General features: G+C 44.7%; 1 protein-coding gene and 1 long non-coding RNA gene across 2 annotated transcripts in view; one reads left to right on the top strand and one right to left on the bottom strand.

Annotated features, from left to right (window-relative positions):
• Positions 1-17555, bottom strand: part of LOC139420869 (uncharacterized) — a 247742-nt gene that overhangs the window by 14274 nt on the left and 215913 nt on the right. The window lies entirely within an intron of this gene.
• LOC139418790 (serine-rich adhesin for platelets-like) lies at positions 1539-16120 on the top strand. The gene is made up of 8 exons (XM_071168503.1): positions 1539-1649; positions 7862-10003; positions 10829-11577; positions 11758-11965; positions 12135-12233; positions 12391-12640; positions 13308-13424; positions 15518-16120. The coding sequence occupies exons 2-8, from the start codon at positions 8330-8332 to the stop codon at positions 15673-15675; spliced, it is 3255 nt and encodes a 1084-aa protein (XP_071024604.1). The 5' UTR covers positions 1539-1649; positions 7862-8329; the 3' UTR covers positions 15676-16120.

Here is a 17555-nt window from a genome sequence, read left to right as displayed (position 1 = left end):
CGAGACAGTGGTCATGAAGGAGGAATACTGCTGACGAGACAGTGGTCATGAAGGAGGAATACTGCTAACGAGACAGTGGTCATGAAGGAGGAATACTGCTAACGAGACAGTGGTCATGAAGGAGGAATACTGCTAACGAGACAGTGGTCATGAAGGAGGAATACTGCTAACGAGACAGTGGTCATGAAGGAGGAATACTGCTAACGAGACAGTGGTCATAAAGGAAAGGAGACAAGGAAAAGATGCTGTTAGGGACACAGGACACTGTATATGTAAATGAAGGTGTGATACTGATGTCTCTACCGGTGGTGTGACGCTTCTTTGTTCCCTCAGGAAGGAAGTCTCTCAGCTCACGCTTCAGACGACAGAGCGGAACTGCTACAAGTCTGAGGTAAATGTTTTTTAACCCTAATTTTAAAGTCATTTTCAACCTTTTCATATATTTCTTATAATGCAGATATTGTCCTGTCTAGAGCTGCCCTGTTTGAGGGCATCAACATGACACTGAACACACTGACAGACATATAATCAATATGTGGGAGTACCTTTAGACCTATTGACCTGTGCTATTGATAAGTTGATGTTATTTATCTCAGTCAGAGCCCTGAACTGGCCAACCCTCACATTGCCCCAAGACTCTCTCTGTCTTACCTATCTTTTAGACATCTCCAAAAAGTAACTCCCCTGGGGAAAAGCAGTGTTGAAAGTATAGGCTCATATGAGCTGTGTGGAGGTCTCCTAATGCAAGCCTTTGTTGATTCCCCATTACACAGGTAACCTGACTCAGCTAGGTCTCTGCTCATGTAATCTAACATTCTCACTCTGTACAGTTACAGTTATACCTCCCAATGTTGCTTCACCTGGAAAGGTTACCTAGGGTGGGCTGAGAAGGATTAGGCTCTCTCTTGCTCTCTCCCTTTCCCTCTTTCTCTCTTTTCTTCTCTCAGTTTCACATCATTATCAGAACCCTGTCCCTTCTTCCTCTGGCTGTGGTGATGTCACAGCAGGAGACAGAGAGATTGATTTTGATATGGCTGTGTGTGTGTGTGTGTGTGTGTGTGTGTGTGTGTGTGTGTGTGTGTGTGTGTGTGTGTGTGTGTGTGTGTGTGTGTGTGTGTGTGTGTGTGTGTGTGTGTGGGTGGGTGGGTGGGTGGGTGGGTGGGTGGGTGGGTGGGTGTGTGTGTGTGTTGTACAGCGTCACATCTCATGTAGTGTAGTTGTAAATCTACTGACTGACATCAGGGTCAACTGATCAATACAAAATGGCAGCATGTGTTTGTACTGTATGTGTGTGTGGAAGGGGATGATACATATGTATGTGTACATACAGTATAAGTGCGCGCGTGTGTGTGCGTGCGAGGTCAGAAGGTGACACACTGAGCGAGTCTGGAATGCCGTCCTGTGAGCAAGAAGGAAGGAGGGAGTAACAATGGAAGGGGGAAGGGGGAGGAGAGAGAGAGAGGGGGGGGGTAAACCAGTGGGGTAGGTTTGTGTTACTGTATAGATACATAATGCAAAGATGACAGAGAACACACAGAGAGAGGGAGCTGGGAGGAGGATGAGGATGATGGTAACAGTACTCTCTCCCACTACTACCCCAAAACACAGCTTCTGATTGGATCAGCTTGGACTCCTAAGTTTCTCTGAGGGTAAGGTGTGTTTCTGTGTCTTTGTTTAATTTGGCTTTAGAGTGAATGGGGCCATGTTGTTACCAACGGATACGCAGGTGGAAGGCTTTGTGAGCTGGGAGAACAGGTGTTTCTGTAAACTGACACGGAGACTTACCTGAGTCAAAAAAAGAACTGGTACACACATAGAAAAACACACATTACCATCCAAATGGAATTAATACACTCTCATGGATTTAGTCTTCTTGTTGATAGGTGTTATTTATTCATTTTTGGGATCTTCAAACTTACTGATATTATGATGTAGCTTAGTTGTACTGTGATGTTTTCAGCTGTTTGCTTTTGGCTAGGTTGGTGACAGTTGGGTGACAGTTATTCTGTTCACTGATATGACAGCAGTCTGCACCCATTAGACAGTTAGCTTTGCATAACACCCCAGAGATGAAATATTTGACAGTGGGAGGTTATATGTCAATCTGTAGGTGAATGACTGGATAACAAGTCAAGATCCCATAACTGAAGGGATGCTTCACTCTAACGTTCACTGGTTTTGAGTACTGTAGTAGATAGTGAGTAAACTATCTTGTACTGAGTAGGGTATCTTGTACTGAGTAGGGTATCTTGTACTGAGTAGAGTATCTTGTATTGAGTAGAGTATCTTGTATTGAGTAGAGTATCTTGCACTGAGTAGAATATCTTGTAGGGAAAAAAAGGTGCTATCTAGAACCAAAAAGGATTGTCCACATAGGAAAACCTTTGGATAACCTTTTTTGGTTCCAGGTAGAACCCTTTTGGTTCCAGTGAGAACCCTTTTGGTTCCAGGTAGAACACTTTTGGGTTCCATGTAGAACCCTATGTAACCCTTTCTACAGAGGGTTCTACATGGAACCCAAAATGTTTATACCTGGAACCAAAAACAGTCTACCTGGAACAAAAAAGTGTTATCCTATGGGGACAGCTGAAGAACCCTTTTGGAACCCTTTTTCTAAGAGTGTACTGAGTATAGTATCTTGTACTGACAGTAGAGTATCTTGTACTGACAGTAGAGTAACTTGTACTGACAGTAGAGTAACTTGTACTGACAGTAGAGTAACTTGTACTGACAGTAGAGTAACTTGTACTGACAGTAGAGTAACTTGTACTGACAGTAGAGTAACTTGTACTGACAGTAGAGTAACTTGTACTGACAGTAGAGTAACTTGTACTGACAGTAGAGTATCTTGTACTGACAGTAGAGTAACTTGTACTGACAGTAGAGTATCTTGTACTGACAGTAGAGAAACTTGTACTGACAGTAGAGTAACTTGTACTGACAGTAGAGTATCTTGTACTGACAGTAGAGTATCTTGTACTGACAGTAGAGTATCTTGTACTGACAGTAGAGAAACTTGTACTGACAGTAGAGTAACTTGTATTGACAGTAGGGTATCTTGTGCTAGTGTAACCGATGTGAAATGGCTAGCTAGTTAGCGGTGGTGCGCACTAATAGCGTTTCAATCGGTGACGTCACTCGCTTTGAGACCTTGAAGTAGTGGTTCCCCTTGCTCTGCAAGGGCTGCGACTTTTGTGGCGCGATGGGTAACGATGCTTCGTGGGTGTCAGTTGTTGATGTGTGCAGAGGGTCCCTGGTTCGAGCCCAGGTTGGGGCGAGGAGAGGGACGGAAGCTATACTGTTACACTGAGAGTAAGGTATCTTGTACTGAGACCTACTCTCAGAAAAAACCTCTAGACCACCTTTACTCCACAAACAGAGATGCATACAAAGCTCTCCCTCACCCTCCATTTGGCAAATATGTCCATAAATCTATCCTCCTGATTCCTGCTTACAAGCAAAAACTAAAGCAGGAAGTACCAGTGACTCACTCAATATGGAAGTGGTCAAATGAAGCGGATGCTACGCTACAGGACTGTTTTGCTAGCATATACTGGATAACGCTCTCGGTAGCCGATGTGAGCAAGACCTTAAACAGGTCAACATTCACAAAGCCGCGGAGCCAGATGGATTACCAGGACGTGTACTCAAAGCATGCTGTACCAACTGACAAGTGTCTTCACTGACATTTTCAAACTCTCCCTGACTGAGTCTGTAATACCTACATGTTTCAAGCAGACCACCATAGTCCCTGTGCCCAAGGAAGTGAAGGTAACCTGCCTAAATGATTACCGCCCCGTAGCACTCACGTCGGTAGCCATGAAGTGCTTTGAAAGGCTGATCTTGACTCACGTCAACAGCATCCTCCCGGAAACCCTAGACTCATTCCAATTCGCATACTGCCCCAACAGATCCACAGATGACGCAATCTCAATCACACTCCACACTGCCCTTTCCCACCTGGACCAAATGAACACCTACATGAGAATGCTATTCATTGACTACAGCTCAGTGTTCAACACCATAGTGCCTACGAAGCTCATCAATAAGCTAAGGACCCTGGGACTAAACACCTCCCTCTGCAACTGGATCCTGGACTTCCTGACGGGCCGCCTCCAGGTGGTAAGGGTAGGCATCAACATGTCTGTCACTCTGATTCTCAACACTGGGGTCTCTCAGGGGTGTGTACTTAGTCCCCTCCTGTACTCCCTGTTCACCCACGACTGCGTGGCCAAACACGACTCCAACACCATCATTAAGTTTGCTGACGACACAACAGTGGTAGGCCTGATCACCGACAATGATGAGACAGCCTATAGGGAGGGGGTCAGAGAACTGTCAGTGTGGTGCCAGGACAACAACCTCTCCCTCAGTGTGCGCAAGACTAAGGAGCTGATCGTGGACTACAGGAAAAGGTGGGCTGAATAGGCCCCCATTAACATCAACGGGGCTGTAGTGGAGCGGGTCGAGAGTTTCAAGTTCCTTGATGTCCACATCACCAACGATCTATCATGGTCAAAACACACCAAGACAGTTGTGAAGAGGGCACGACAAAACCTTTTCCCCCCTCAGGAGACTGAAAATATTTGTCATGGGTCCCCAGGTCCTCAAAAAGTTCTACAGCTGCACCATCGAGACCATCCTGACCGGTTGCATCACTGCCTAGTATGGCAACTGCTCGGCATCTGACCGTAAGACGCTACAGAGGTTAATGCGTGCGGCCCAGTACATAACAGGACCTATATAATAGGCGGTGTCAGAGGAAAGCCCATAAAATTGTCAGAGACTCCAGTCACCCAAGTCATAGGCTGTTTTCTCTACTATCGCACGGCAAGTGGTACCGGAGCGCCAAGTCTAGGACCTAAAGGCTCCTTAACAGCTTCTACCCCCAAGCCATAAGACTGCTGAACAATTCATCAAATGGCCTCCGAACTATTACATTGACCCCCCCTCCATTTGTTTTGTACACTGCCGCTACTCGCTGTTTATTATCTATGCATAGTCACTTCATCCCTACCTACATGTACAAATGACCTCTAACCTGTACCCCCGCACACTGACACGGTACCGGTAACCCCTGTATATAGCCTCGTTATTTTTTATTTTTTTTTACTTTAGTTTATTTCGGAAATATTTTCTTAACTCTTCTTGAACTGCGCTGTTGGTTAAAGGCTTGTAAGTAAACATTTCACGGTAAGGTCTACACTGTTGGTTAAGGGCTTGTAAGTAAACATTTCACGGTAAGGTCTACACTGTTGGTTAAAGGCTTGTAAGTATGCATTTCACGGTAAGGTCTACACTGTTGGTTAAGGGCTTGTAAGTAAGCATTTCACGGTAAGGTCTACACTGTTGGTTAAAGGCTTGTAAGTATGCATTTCACGGTAAGGTCTACACTGTTGGTTAAGGGCTTGTAAGTAAGCATTTCACGGTAAGGTCTACACTGTTGGTTAAATGCTTGTAAGTAAGCATTTCACGGTAAGGTCTACACTGTTGGTTAAAGGCTTGTAAGTAAGCATTTCACGGTAAGGTCTACACTGTTGGTTAAAGGCTTGTAAGTAAGCATTTCACGGTAAGGTCTACACTGTTGGTTAAAGGCTTGTAAGTAAGCATTTCACGGTAAGGTCTACACTGTTGGTTAAAGGCTTGTAAGTAAACATTTCACGGTAAGATCTACACTGTTGGTTAAAGGCTTGTAAGTAAGCATTTCACGGTAAGGTCTACACTGTTGGTTAAAGGCTTGTAAGTAAGCATTTCACGGTAAGGTCTACACTGTTGGTTAAAGGCTTGTAAGTAAGCATTTCACGGTAAGGTTTACACTGTTGGTTAAAGGCTTGTAAGTAAACATTTCACGGTAAGGTCTACACTGTTGGTTAAAGGCTTGTAAGTAAGCATTTCACGGTAAGGTCTACACTGTTGGTTAAAGGCTTGTAAGTAAGCATTTCACGGTAAGGTCTACACTGTTGGTTAAGGGCTTGTAAGTAAGCATTTCACGGTAAGGTCTACACTGTTGGTTAAAGGCTTGTAAGTAAGCATTTCACGGTAAGGTCTACACTGTTGGTTAAAGGCTTGTAAGTAAACATTTCACGGTAAGGTCTACACTGTTGGTTAAAGGCTTGTAAGTAAGCATTTCACGGTAAGGTCTACACTGTTGGTTAAAGGCTTGTAAGTAAACATTTCACGGTAAGGTCTACACTGTTGGTTAAAGGCTTGTAAGTAAACATTTCACGGTAAGGTCTACACTGTTGGTTAAAGGCTTGTAAGTATGCATTTCACGGTAAGGTCTACACTGTTGGTTAAGTGCTTGTAAGTAAGCATTTCACGGTAAGGTCTACACTGTTGGTTAAAGGCTTGTAAGTAAGCATTTCACGGTAAGGTCTACACTGTTGGTTAAAGGCTTGTAAGTATGCATTTCACGGTAAGGTCTACACTGTTGGTTAAGTGCTTGTAAGTAAGCATTTCACGGTAAGGTCTACACTGTTGGTTAAAGGCTTGTAAGTAAGCATTTCACGGTAAGGTCTACACTGTTGGTTAAAGGCTTGTAAGTAAGCATTTCACAGTAAGGTTTACACTGTTGGTTAAAGGCTTGTAAGTAAGCATTTCACGGTAAGGTCTACACTGTTGGTTAAAGGCTTGTAAGTAAGCATTTCACGGTAAGGTCTACACTTGTTGTATTTGGCACATGTGACAAATAAAGTATGATTTGATACCCATCTTGTACTGACGGTAAATAGATTAGTAAATAAACTGGTGGTTCAGTAGGTTGGAACATGCTGATTGCAACACCAGAGTTGGGGGTCTAATTCCCACACGGGCCCCCCTATACTGAGTGGCTTTGTATAGAAGTCCATCACCATGCTATTGTTCTAACAGCAGGTCAACAGTACCCTACGGTGGTGACAGTGTAGATATCAGTAGGTCCATCTGAAAGCATTGCCCATACAAACTGCATGGAAAGCAGTTTCACTCAGTTCCGCTTCTGTTACAATCTTATCTGATCACATTTAACTCTGTTTGACTGAGCCCTTTGTGGAGCACTTTGAATCTCTGTCTGTGTTTTGATTGTTTTATTTGACGAGAGAGTGCATGTATATGTGTGTGTATGTGCGAGAGAGACCGAGAGAGTGCATGTATATGTGTGTGCATGTGCGAGAGAGACCGAGAGAGAGAAAGAAGTAAAGAGAGAGATTAGGCTGAAACTGTGTAATACATTGTTTCCTAGTGTCAGAGTGGATTGTTGTCTGACTGGTTTTTCCAGTTTGATTTTAGGTTGTCACCAGTCCAGCTGACCCAGGACATGTTTCTAGTGTAAACAGCTGTTAGGACATACCCATTCAAGTGAGGTGTTTAGGTGGTGAGTGTGTGTGTGGAGAGGGAGACCTCTATGTGAATGGACTCATTGAGTCAGTATGAGGGGAATGTATGGAAGGCAGCAGAGTTTCACTGATGAGGTAACCTCACTTCACTGAGATGGTAGTTGGATGGAGACTTACTATAGAGTTTGGAATGTCCTGTTTTTCAACTTTCAATTATTTATTTTTTTGACACTTTCGTTTCTTTATATATCTCTCTTTTTCTGTATATTTTCTTCTTTCTATCTCTCTGTCTCTTTCTGTCATCTCCATTCCTCTCTCTCTCTCTCTCTCTCTCTCTCTCTCTGATGACTGTAATCTGGCTACTGTGTGCTACTAACTGTACTGTATCATTACATTTGACCATAGTGTCCAGAATACCGTTACCTCAGCATTCCTAACCATTTAATTTCAAATATGGAATTTTCTCAGCAAAAATATGCAATGTTTTTCATATGTAAATATAACAAAACATAACATTTGACATATGATATATTTCTTTATGTTTATAGTGTTCTGAGGCTTGTGTGTGACCGCTCACCCAGGAAAACTTCACTGCTGAGGACCTCTGTTTGACTACTGGAGCCGACACCACAGAGAGGAATGGACAGAGAGGGAGGGAAGTAGAACTAACAATCATCTCTGAGTGTGTGGGAGACAGAAATGCAGAGAATCTTCATGGATGGAATCTCAAACCTGTGGATATACAAGTGAGTGTCTGTTGATATCTGGAGCCCCAAACATGAGAAGATTGCAGTTCAACCACTCTGACGTTTCTGCTGGGACAGACAAACACCTTTCCTACCAGGCCTGTTCTGCTGTCGAAGACTTCTGTGATGATTTTGACCTGTGGTTAAACTCTGCAAAAAGGATTACTGGGATTCTTAAACTGTCACCTTTTACTACATACTACGTTTGGAATAATTCAACTCGCACTGGACCCATTCCCCAGTGAGGGGAAATACACAACAGGCTCCACAATGGCCACCGGACAGTTGAGACAGAATGGTGGTGTGAGGGACGTGATCCCAGAGGATGGCAGTGACAGGGGAGGAAACTGTGGCATTGCAGGGAAGTTGGCTGGAGACCGGGGCAGGACAGAGTGGAGAAGGCTAAACCTGCCCAAAAGGAGTAAGAGTTTAGACTGGAGTGGAAGGGGGGCTAGCCCTGGCGAGGGGCTCAGAACTGGGCTGCTGAGGTTTTCTGGGAACCTAGGGGGGTCTACACTTAAACGAGCAGAGAGTTTGGAGAGTAGGAGGGCAGGAGAGAGCAATGTGTTGTCCAGGGTGAAGGCCTTTAACTCAGTTGGACCAGGGGAAGTGAGGAGCCCCGTTGGGGGGTCAGGGTGTTCCCTTGGTGAAGGGGTGTCCCCTGTGGGTCTAGCATATGTGGCTATATCTCTGGAGAGGGCCAGTGGGGGCCAGTCCCTCCCCACCAGGCTGAGTTCTAGTCCTGGTCCTGGGTCTGGAACCAGAAAACCAGCCGGCGGATCTCTTGGATCCTCCAGCGGTCAGAGTATCTGGGACCGGATACAGAAGCTCTATGGGACTACTGGAACTGATAAAGCTACTAACAGAGATGTGAAGGACTCAACCAGAACCAAGCGTCTCTCAGCACCGGTAGGAGACTGGTCTCTATTGGAGAGGGATGGGGGGGATACAGCAGCCAATCGCAGGATGTCCACCACAGACTCTGTCTTTGTCTCCCCCCTCTCCTCCCCCTTTTCCTCCCCCGTTTCCTCCCCCCTCAGTGGATTATCCAGGGGGGAGAGGAACGGCCTGCTCTCACACACACCCCTAGTAGAACAGAACACCACACACACACCCCTGGTAGATCAGAACACCACACACACTACACACACACCACATAGACATCAGAATAGTACAGTCAAGGTGTCTGGTTTGAGCCCCTCACTGTCTCCAGTGTCAGGGTGTACCACACCCACACTCTCATACAAACCCTCACACACACCCTTAGTGCAGGGGTCATCAGTGTGCATTAGGGACCCCTCACTATCCCCTCCATTAGAAGACAAACAGGAGAGAGGGAAAAAGGAGGTGACAAACACTGTGGGCAAAAAGAGTGGAAGTAGTGAAGACAGCGAAAAGGAGAGAGTAAGGGTGGGGAGCATGGCTCAGGAAAAAGAGAAATGGACTGATGTCGAAGGAAAAGGACACAAGAAAAAGGAGGTGGAGAAGCGAGGGAGAGATAACGCTGAAGTCTTTCTCCCCCAGCACAGACTATCAGTGACACCCACCAGGGACTCTCAGCCTATCACAACGTCCGGAGTAGGGGTCACCACAGGGTCAAACCCCCTCCTGACCAATCAGCTTAATGGGAAAACTGACACCTATGACAGGAGCAAGACCCCTGGTAGAGGCGTGGCCAGGGAACAGAGCCTGTCAGAAGATGTGTTTGAAGCCAACACCCCACAGAGGATAACATTACAGAACACAGAAAGTACCAAGTTACCTGGGAAACTGGTAGTGCCCTCTGCAGCCAGTGTGAGGAACAAGATCCACCAGTTTGAAGCTCTGACACAGACATCTCAGGTCCCAGTGCCCAACTACCTGAAGCCCAGACGGGCTTTCTCTGTCCCGGAGCAGCTCAGTGAGTCTGGAGAGGGGGTCAGGAAGAGTGGGTTGGATAGACAGGTACGCGGGGTGGGGGGAGTATGGGAGAGAGGGAGAGGAGGAAGAGAGGGAGGGATTGTAATTATGGATGGGGGGAGAGGACGAGGAGAAGGGGTAAGGAAGAGTGTGCCAGATAAAGCACTTGGTGGAGGGAGAGGAGGTGAGGTAGTGAGAGAAGAGAGGAAGGCTGATAGAGGGTGGGCGCTGAGGTCTATGTCAGTGGATGAGGTGAGGCTGGGGAGCAGGGAGAGAGGGGGAGTATGGGAGAGAGGGAGAGTAGGGGAGAGTGGTGGAGTGGGGGAGAGCGGGGGAGTGGGGGAGATGGGCAGAGTAGGTTATAGAGGTTTAGTACAGGGAGTGGGGGAGACAGGGGGAGTGGGGGAGATAGGCAGAGTGGTTTATAGAGGGTTAGTACAGGGAGTGGGGGAGAGAGGGGGAGTAGGGGAGAGCGGGGGAGTGGGGGAGATGGGCAGAGTAGGTTATAGAGGTTTAGTACGGGGAGTGGGGGAGACAGGGGGAGTGGGGGAGATAGGCAGAGTGGTTTATAGAGGGTTAGTACAGGGAGTGGGGGAGAGAGGGGGAGTAGGGGAGAGCGGGGGAGTGGGGGAGATGGGCAGAGTAGGTTATAGAGGTTTAGTACGGGGAGTGGGGGAGACAGGGGGAGTGGGAGAGATAGGGGGAGTGGGGGAGACAGGGGGAGTGGGAGAGATAGGGGGAGTGGGGGAGACAGGGGGAGTGGGGGAGACAGGGGGAGTGGGGGAGACAGGGGGAGTGGGGGAGACAGGGGAAGTGGGGGAGACAGGGGGAGTGGGGGAGACAGGGGGAGTGGGGGAGAATGCTGTTGTCTCTGGTACGTTTTCCAACCTCGGGGGTGAACTAGACATCCCTCTGAATGGCAAAACCACCAGAGACACTCTGAGAGACTTTTCCATTGATGAGCCAGACCTCCCCAATCACACAGTCACACCCCAGGACTGGAGTAGGAGAGGCACCAACACAAAGACTACTACAGTCACTGCCAAGGATACTTCATCCTCCCAGCTGTCTAACTCTGTGAACAACTCCGATGACGTTCTAGGTGGCCCTGACCAGTCTAGGAGGCCTCACAGTAGAGACTCACCTAACCTGCCATCTCCAGTGAGTGATGACGACAAGACACCCACCAACACCCCCCAGAACTCCCCCTTCCACCCCCAGAACACACCTCCCACCTCCCCACACCTCCCCACTACTTCACTGCAGCCTAAACACCAACAGGGTGTAGATTCAGGTCTAGCTGACCTAAAGAACCGTCCAGTCTCTACACACACAGCCCAGGGTAGGGTCACTACTGACCCTGCTATCCCAGTCTCACACTCTGGCCTGGGGAGGGATTCCCTGTCCCTTCCCCTCACCTCCTCCTCCCCCAGCAGCCTACCCCTCCTCCCCACTCTGGCTCGATGGAAGTCAGAGGAGGGGGGATGGAGTGATGAGGATACTGATGATGAAGGTACAGAGAAGGACTCAGACTCCACCTACGACTCAGACTCTGCTGAATCGTCGGTGACCGTCACCAGCGCCATGAGCCAATCACATCGCAGGAGCTTCTCTCTCAGGTGGGTCACTTCTGTTTTCAACTGATGATGAAAATACTACGCTAACACAACAAGCACCATGTTTAAAAGTTCATTAACAGCTAGAAAGGTGGGATTATTGTCAGGCTACCTGTTACTTGTTTTTATCTAATCATTCAACTTTATCTTTGAGTTTATTCCCCCACTATGTCTCTCTCTCAGTCTGGCAGAGCTGTGTAACTTTGGAGAGGTGGACTATGATCCCCAGTCTTCCTCTGACAGTGAGGAGTGGCCGTCCAGCCGTTCAGCCAGCCGGTCAGCCAGCCTGTCGTCTGACGTGTCGGCATTGTCCTGTGTGTCTGTCCTGGGCAGTGATGAGCTGAACCGCCTGCTGGACGACGTAAAGAGCCTGGGGGACACAACGCTGCAGGTACCACAACTATCTTCACTATACCAGACTAAACAACCAGCTAAAACATTACATTAGTGTTATTCCATTTGAATTAGCATTAATAATAGCATCAGTATTTGTCAATGCTCAACTGCCATCTTGTGCTGTTGCTGTTCTATCCCCCTCACTCTCTCTCCCCGCTCTATAGAACTATGAGGATGTCCAGGTGGTGGTTCTCCATAAGGATGTTGGTGTGGGACTGGGCTTCACCATGGCAGGAGGAGTGGACCAGAACAAACCTGTCATTGTGAGTACTACTCAACTAGTACTAATGCTTCCATGTTTCTGTGACCGACTCAGGTCGCCCACACAATTCAAGACCACATTAGCCCACTGATCTAAAGCCTAGGCATCATGTTTTTTCACTTCCTGGTCTACTCTGACCTCTGGTGTTTGTCTTCCAGGTCCATAAGGTGTTCCCGGCAGGGGTGGCTGCTAAGGAGGGATCCATCCAGGAGGGAGACAAGGTCCTGTCAATCAACGGCACAGCGCTGTGTGGCTCCTCCCACTGGGAGGTGCTGAGGACACTAAGGAGGGCACGGACTCAGGGGATGGGCGTGGTTGTCTTGAGGAGAGGGGGGGTAACAGACCCCCGTAAGGGAGGAACAGTGACTGATAGTCCAGGAGGGACACAGACAGAGCCTGCTAACACTGGTGAGATGGATCAGCTGGTTGGCGCATTGCAGTAGAACTGTGGTAAAAGTTATCTAAAGCAGAACAACATTGATCAATGTTCCAAAGTCATTTCACAGCTTCTCTCTTCTCACCCTGAACCTGTTGTTTTTCACAGCTTCTCTCTTCTCACCCTGAACCTGTTGTTTTTCCACAGCTTCTCTCTTCTCACCCTGAACCTGTTGTTTTTCCACAGCTTCTCTCTTCTCACCCTGAACCTGTTGTTTTTTCACAGCTTCTCTCTTCTCACCCTGAACCTGTTGTTTTTCCACAGCTTCTCTCTTCTCACCCTGAACCTGTTGTTTTTCCACAGCTTCTCGCTTCTCACCCTGAACCTGTTGTTTTTCCACAGCTTCTCTCTTATCACCCTGAACCTGTTGTTTTTCCACAGCTTCTCTCTTCTCACCCTGAACCTGTTGTTTTTCCACAGCTTCACTCTTCTCACCCTGAACCTGTTGTTTTTCCACAGCTTCTCTCTTATCACCCTGAACCTGTTGTTTTTCCACAGTTTCTCTCTTCTCACCCTGAACCTGTTGTTTTTCCACAGCTTCTCTCTTATCACCCTAAACCTGTTGTTTTGACAGAGAATGTAGGCAAATGTGTGTGTGGGAGTCATTTTGACCGTGTGTGTGTGTGTCCTGTGTGTCAGGTCAGAGGGTGTGTGTGAGGCTGGAGAAGCGCAGCAGAGACCTGGGCTTCAGTCTGGAGGGAGGAGTGGGTTCCAGCCTGGGAGACAAACCCCTCACCGTACAGAAACTCTTCCTGGGTGAGAGGTCAACCTACCTACAAAATATAATAGTATTAATGAACGTTACTTGATCATCTATTTTATTCCTATTGCTGTTTCCCCCCTATTGAAAAAATGATGTATTCTGTTTTCATGTCATCATCTTGTGTAAATATTCTGTTGTCATGTTATCATCTTGTGTAAATATTCTGTTATGTTATCATCTTGTGTATATATTCTGTTATGTTATCATCTTGTGTATATATTCTGTTGTCATGTTATCATCTTGTGTATATATTCTGTTGTCATGTTATCATCTTGTGTATATTTTCTGTTATGTTATCATCTTGTGTATATATTCTGTTGTCATGTTATCATCTTGTGTATATATTCTGTTGTCATGTTATCATCTTGTGTATATATTCTGTTGTCATGTTATCATCTTGTGTATATTTTCTGTTATGTTATCATCTTGTGTATATATTCTGTTGTCATGTTATCATCTTGTGTATATATTCTGTTGTCATGTTATCATCTTGTGTAAATATTCTGTTTTCATGTTATCATCTTGTGTATATATTCTGTTTTCATGTTATCATCTTGTGTAAATATTCTGTTTTCATGTTATCATCTTGTGTAAATATTCTGTTTTCATGTTATCATCTTGTGTAAATATTCTGTTGTCATGTTATCATCTTGTGTATATATTCTGTTGTCATGTTATCATCTTGTGTATATATTCTGTTGTCATGTTATCATCTTGTGTAAATATTCTGTTGTCATGTTATCATCTTGTGTATATATTCTGTTGTTATGTTATCATCTTGTGTATATATTCTGTTGTCATGTTATCATCTTGTGTATATATTCTGTTATGTTATCATCTTGTGTATATATTCTGTTATGTTATCATCTTGTGTATATATTCTGTTGTCATGTTATCATCTTGTGTAAATATTCTGTTTTCATGTTATCATCTTGTGTATATATTCTGTTTTCATGTTATCATCTTGTGTAAATATTCTGTTTTCATGTTATCATCTTGTGTAAATATTCTGTTGTCATGTTATCATCTTGTGTATATATTCTGTTATGTTATCATCTTGTGTATATATTCTGTTGTCATGTTATCATCTTGTGTATATATTCTGTTGTCATGTTATCATCTTGTGTATATTTTCTGTTATGTTATCATCTTGTGTATATATTCTGTTGTCATGTTATCATCTTGTGTATATATTCTGTTGTCATGTTATCATCTTGTGTAAATATTCTGTTTTCATGTTATCATCTTGTGTATATATTCTGTTTTCATGTTATCATCTTGTGTAAATATTCTGTTTTCATGTTATCATCTTGTGTAAATATTCTGTTTTCATGTTATCATCTTGTGTAAATATTCTGTTGTCATGTTATCATCTTGTGTATATATTCTGTTGTCATGTTATCATCTTGTGTATATATTCTGTTGTCATGTTATCATCTTGTGTAAATATTCTGTTGTCATGTTATCATCTTGTGTATATATTCTGTTGTTATGTTATCATCTTGTGTATATATTCTGTTGTCATGTTATCATCTTGTGTATATATTCTGTTATGTTATCATCTTGTGTATATATTCTGTTGTCATGTTATCATCTTGTGTAAATATTCTGTTTTCATGTTATCATCTTGTGTAAATATTCTGTTTTCATGTTATCATCTTGTGTAAATATTCTGTTTTCATGTTATCATCTTGTGTAAATATTCTGTTGTCATGTTATCATCTTGTGTATATATTCTGTTGTCATGTTATCATCTTGTGTATATATTCTGTTGTCATGTATTTTCAAGAGGACTATAATGGAAATAAGTTTAAGGTTTTTTGTCATCCTCGATGATTTAAAAACTGCAATAATGCATTGTGTCCACACATATTATGTTTTTAAATGGCCAAATAAATCAAATACACTTCCTGTATATCACCACATGGTAGAGGAGCTGACCTTTCTATTGAGGTCATTCAAATGAATGTCTCTTCAGTCAGCAGAAACACGTGTCAAACTCCAAGCTCAGACCATTGGTTATGAGGTGTCTGATAAAGATATCAAGGTCAACATCCACTAACAATAAGCCCCTCTTCTCTTTCAGGTGGTCCAGTGAACCAGGTGTCTCCAGGGGACGAGGTGATGGAGATCGAGGGTGTGAGCTTGGTGGGCCTGAGGAGGCTGGAGGCCTGGACCTTGATCAGAACACTGCCCCCTGGGCCTGTGGATGTGGTACTACATCGTCCTCACATACCACAGTGACAGGAATGAACATTGATATGCACCCTCGATATGCTTATAACAAGGCACTGAAGCATTGTACTCCTATGAGGTTGAAGTGAGGGTTGCCAATCTGATTTTGGATATGTGGTTCGGGTCAACTTCTACCTCAAGTGAGAGGGATGATATGTATTGCAGCAGTCATACGATAACAAAGCACTGAAGAGACCAGTAAACACTGAGGAGAGGGCCTGTCTGTATATAGGGTCAACCCAGGGTATGAAGAGGGAGAGAGAGATCAATACAGAGGTCATTTATTTAACGTTGTAGAAATATGCTGTATGTTTCTTTAATACCTAGTCGGCCCATTGTTTTATATGATGAAATGTCAGGAGTTTGTATATGGCTGTTGTAATATATATTGTGACTGGAAAGTTAATAACCGTCCTCTGTCTACTTGCTGTTAATAAATCCTACAATAACCCCATGGTTGAAAGCGGTCCCTGTTTAAACACAGTACATGGCGGCAGGTAGCCAAACGGTTAAGCGCATTAGGCCAGTAATCGACTAGGTGTAAAATATGTTGATGTGCCCTTGAGCAAGGCACTTAACCCTAACTCCCTCTGGATAAAAGTGTCTGCTAAATTACTCAAATGTAAATGTACATTGTTTTACCTACAGGGGGCGCTAGAGGATCACATTATCTGGCCACCCATGCTTCCCACAAATATACTCTGTTCTCAGGCATAGGTGTGTGTGTGTGCATGTGTGCACATGCAATGAGGCTCTTAGGTGTAGTTTATAGGCCTATATGTGTTTATGCAATGTCTCATGTCTCAGTGACACATCCCGTTCGAATTACACTGATTAATGTCACTGATTAACGTCACTGATTAATTAGCGACAGGTCAGGTCAGAAGGACGCAACTTGTCAGAAGACACTGCTCTTGGTGGGATGGGTTCTCATTGGATGGGTCTCCCTCCCTGACACCTGACCATGTGATAAGATGGCATTAGGCTATAGCCGATGTAATACTAAGCTTAGCTTTTTCTGCCCCTAACAAGAGAATAATGCCAAGTCATTGTTTTCTGCTCCCCAGTGTGACCTTTAGTGAGCTAGTGATACTTCATAACATTTCAACCAAGCTGCGTTTCATTAGTATCTGTCTTCCCTGAGTCATTATCTCCTCATTATCGGTACTGTCTTTTTATTATCCTGAGGGTTTCATCGGGGCCTGTTCAGGAGAAGTGACTTTTCATAACGTTCAGATAGAAATGTATTTTCTAGAGCAGACACATGGGTCTGTCATGTAGAATACAGAGTTGTGCCAACTCTAAGCACATATTTTCTAATTTAATTTACCTGAAATTGAAGGGCAATTCACTGCCTTCCTCAGTTGTGTTTGTACGCTCTTTCATTTTTCTCTGTGGTTTATTAATTACAGTAGATTACTCAACACTGTTACAAGAGTGATCAATGTGGTTATATTGACCTATCTTATCACTCTGGTGGAGTTGTCAACACAGGCTTAATTAATGATTAGTTGCCTAGTTGGCACAGGCCTACATTAGGTTTGCCAAAAGAACCAAAGGGCAGTGTTGTACGATTGTGAAGTTCGTTTGAATGTACTAATACTGAAGAATCAGAATACACAAATGGGCATGCACGCACACGGACACATGCACACACACAAGCACATGCACACACACACGGCACCTTAGGAGATCATGTTGTCAAGGATGCTAACCCCCCCCGGAAGGTCACATGGTCCTTATCTAATTCCCTGTGGTATCTTTAGGGTCAGGTGGGGTTGTAAACACAACATACAGATATTATACACCACTCTTACACAACGCTCACTCAATATTGAACTGCATTTTACTCAATACAAAGAAGACTAGAGAAACAAGGGAAGACAGTC

Source organism: Oncorhynchus clarkii, chromosome 2 (genome assembly GCF_045791955.1).
Source record: "Oncorhynchus clarkii lewisi isolate Uvic-CL-2024 chromosome 2, UVic_Ocla_1.0, whole genome shotgun sequence".
NCBI lineage: Eukaryota > Metazoa > Chordata > Actinopteri > Salmoniformes > Salmonidae > Oncorhynchus > Oncorhynchus clarkii.
The sequence above is the reverse complement of the archived record's forward strand: the minus strand, read 5'-3'. Positions and strand labels throughout refer to the sequence as shown.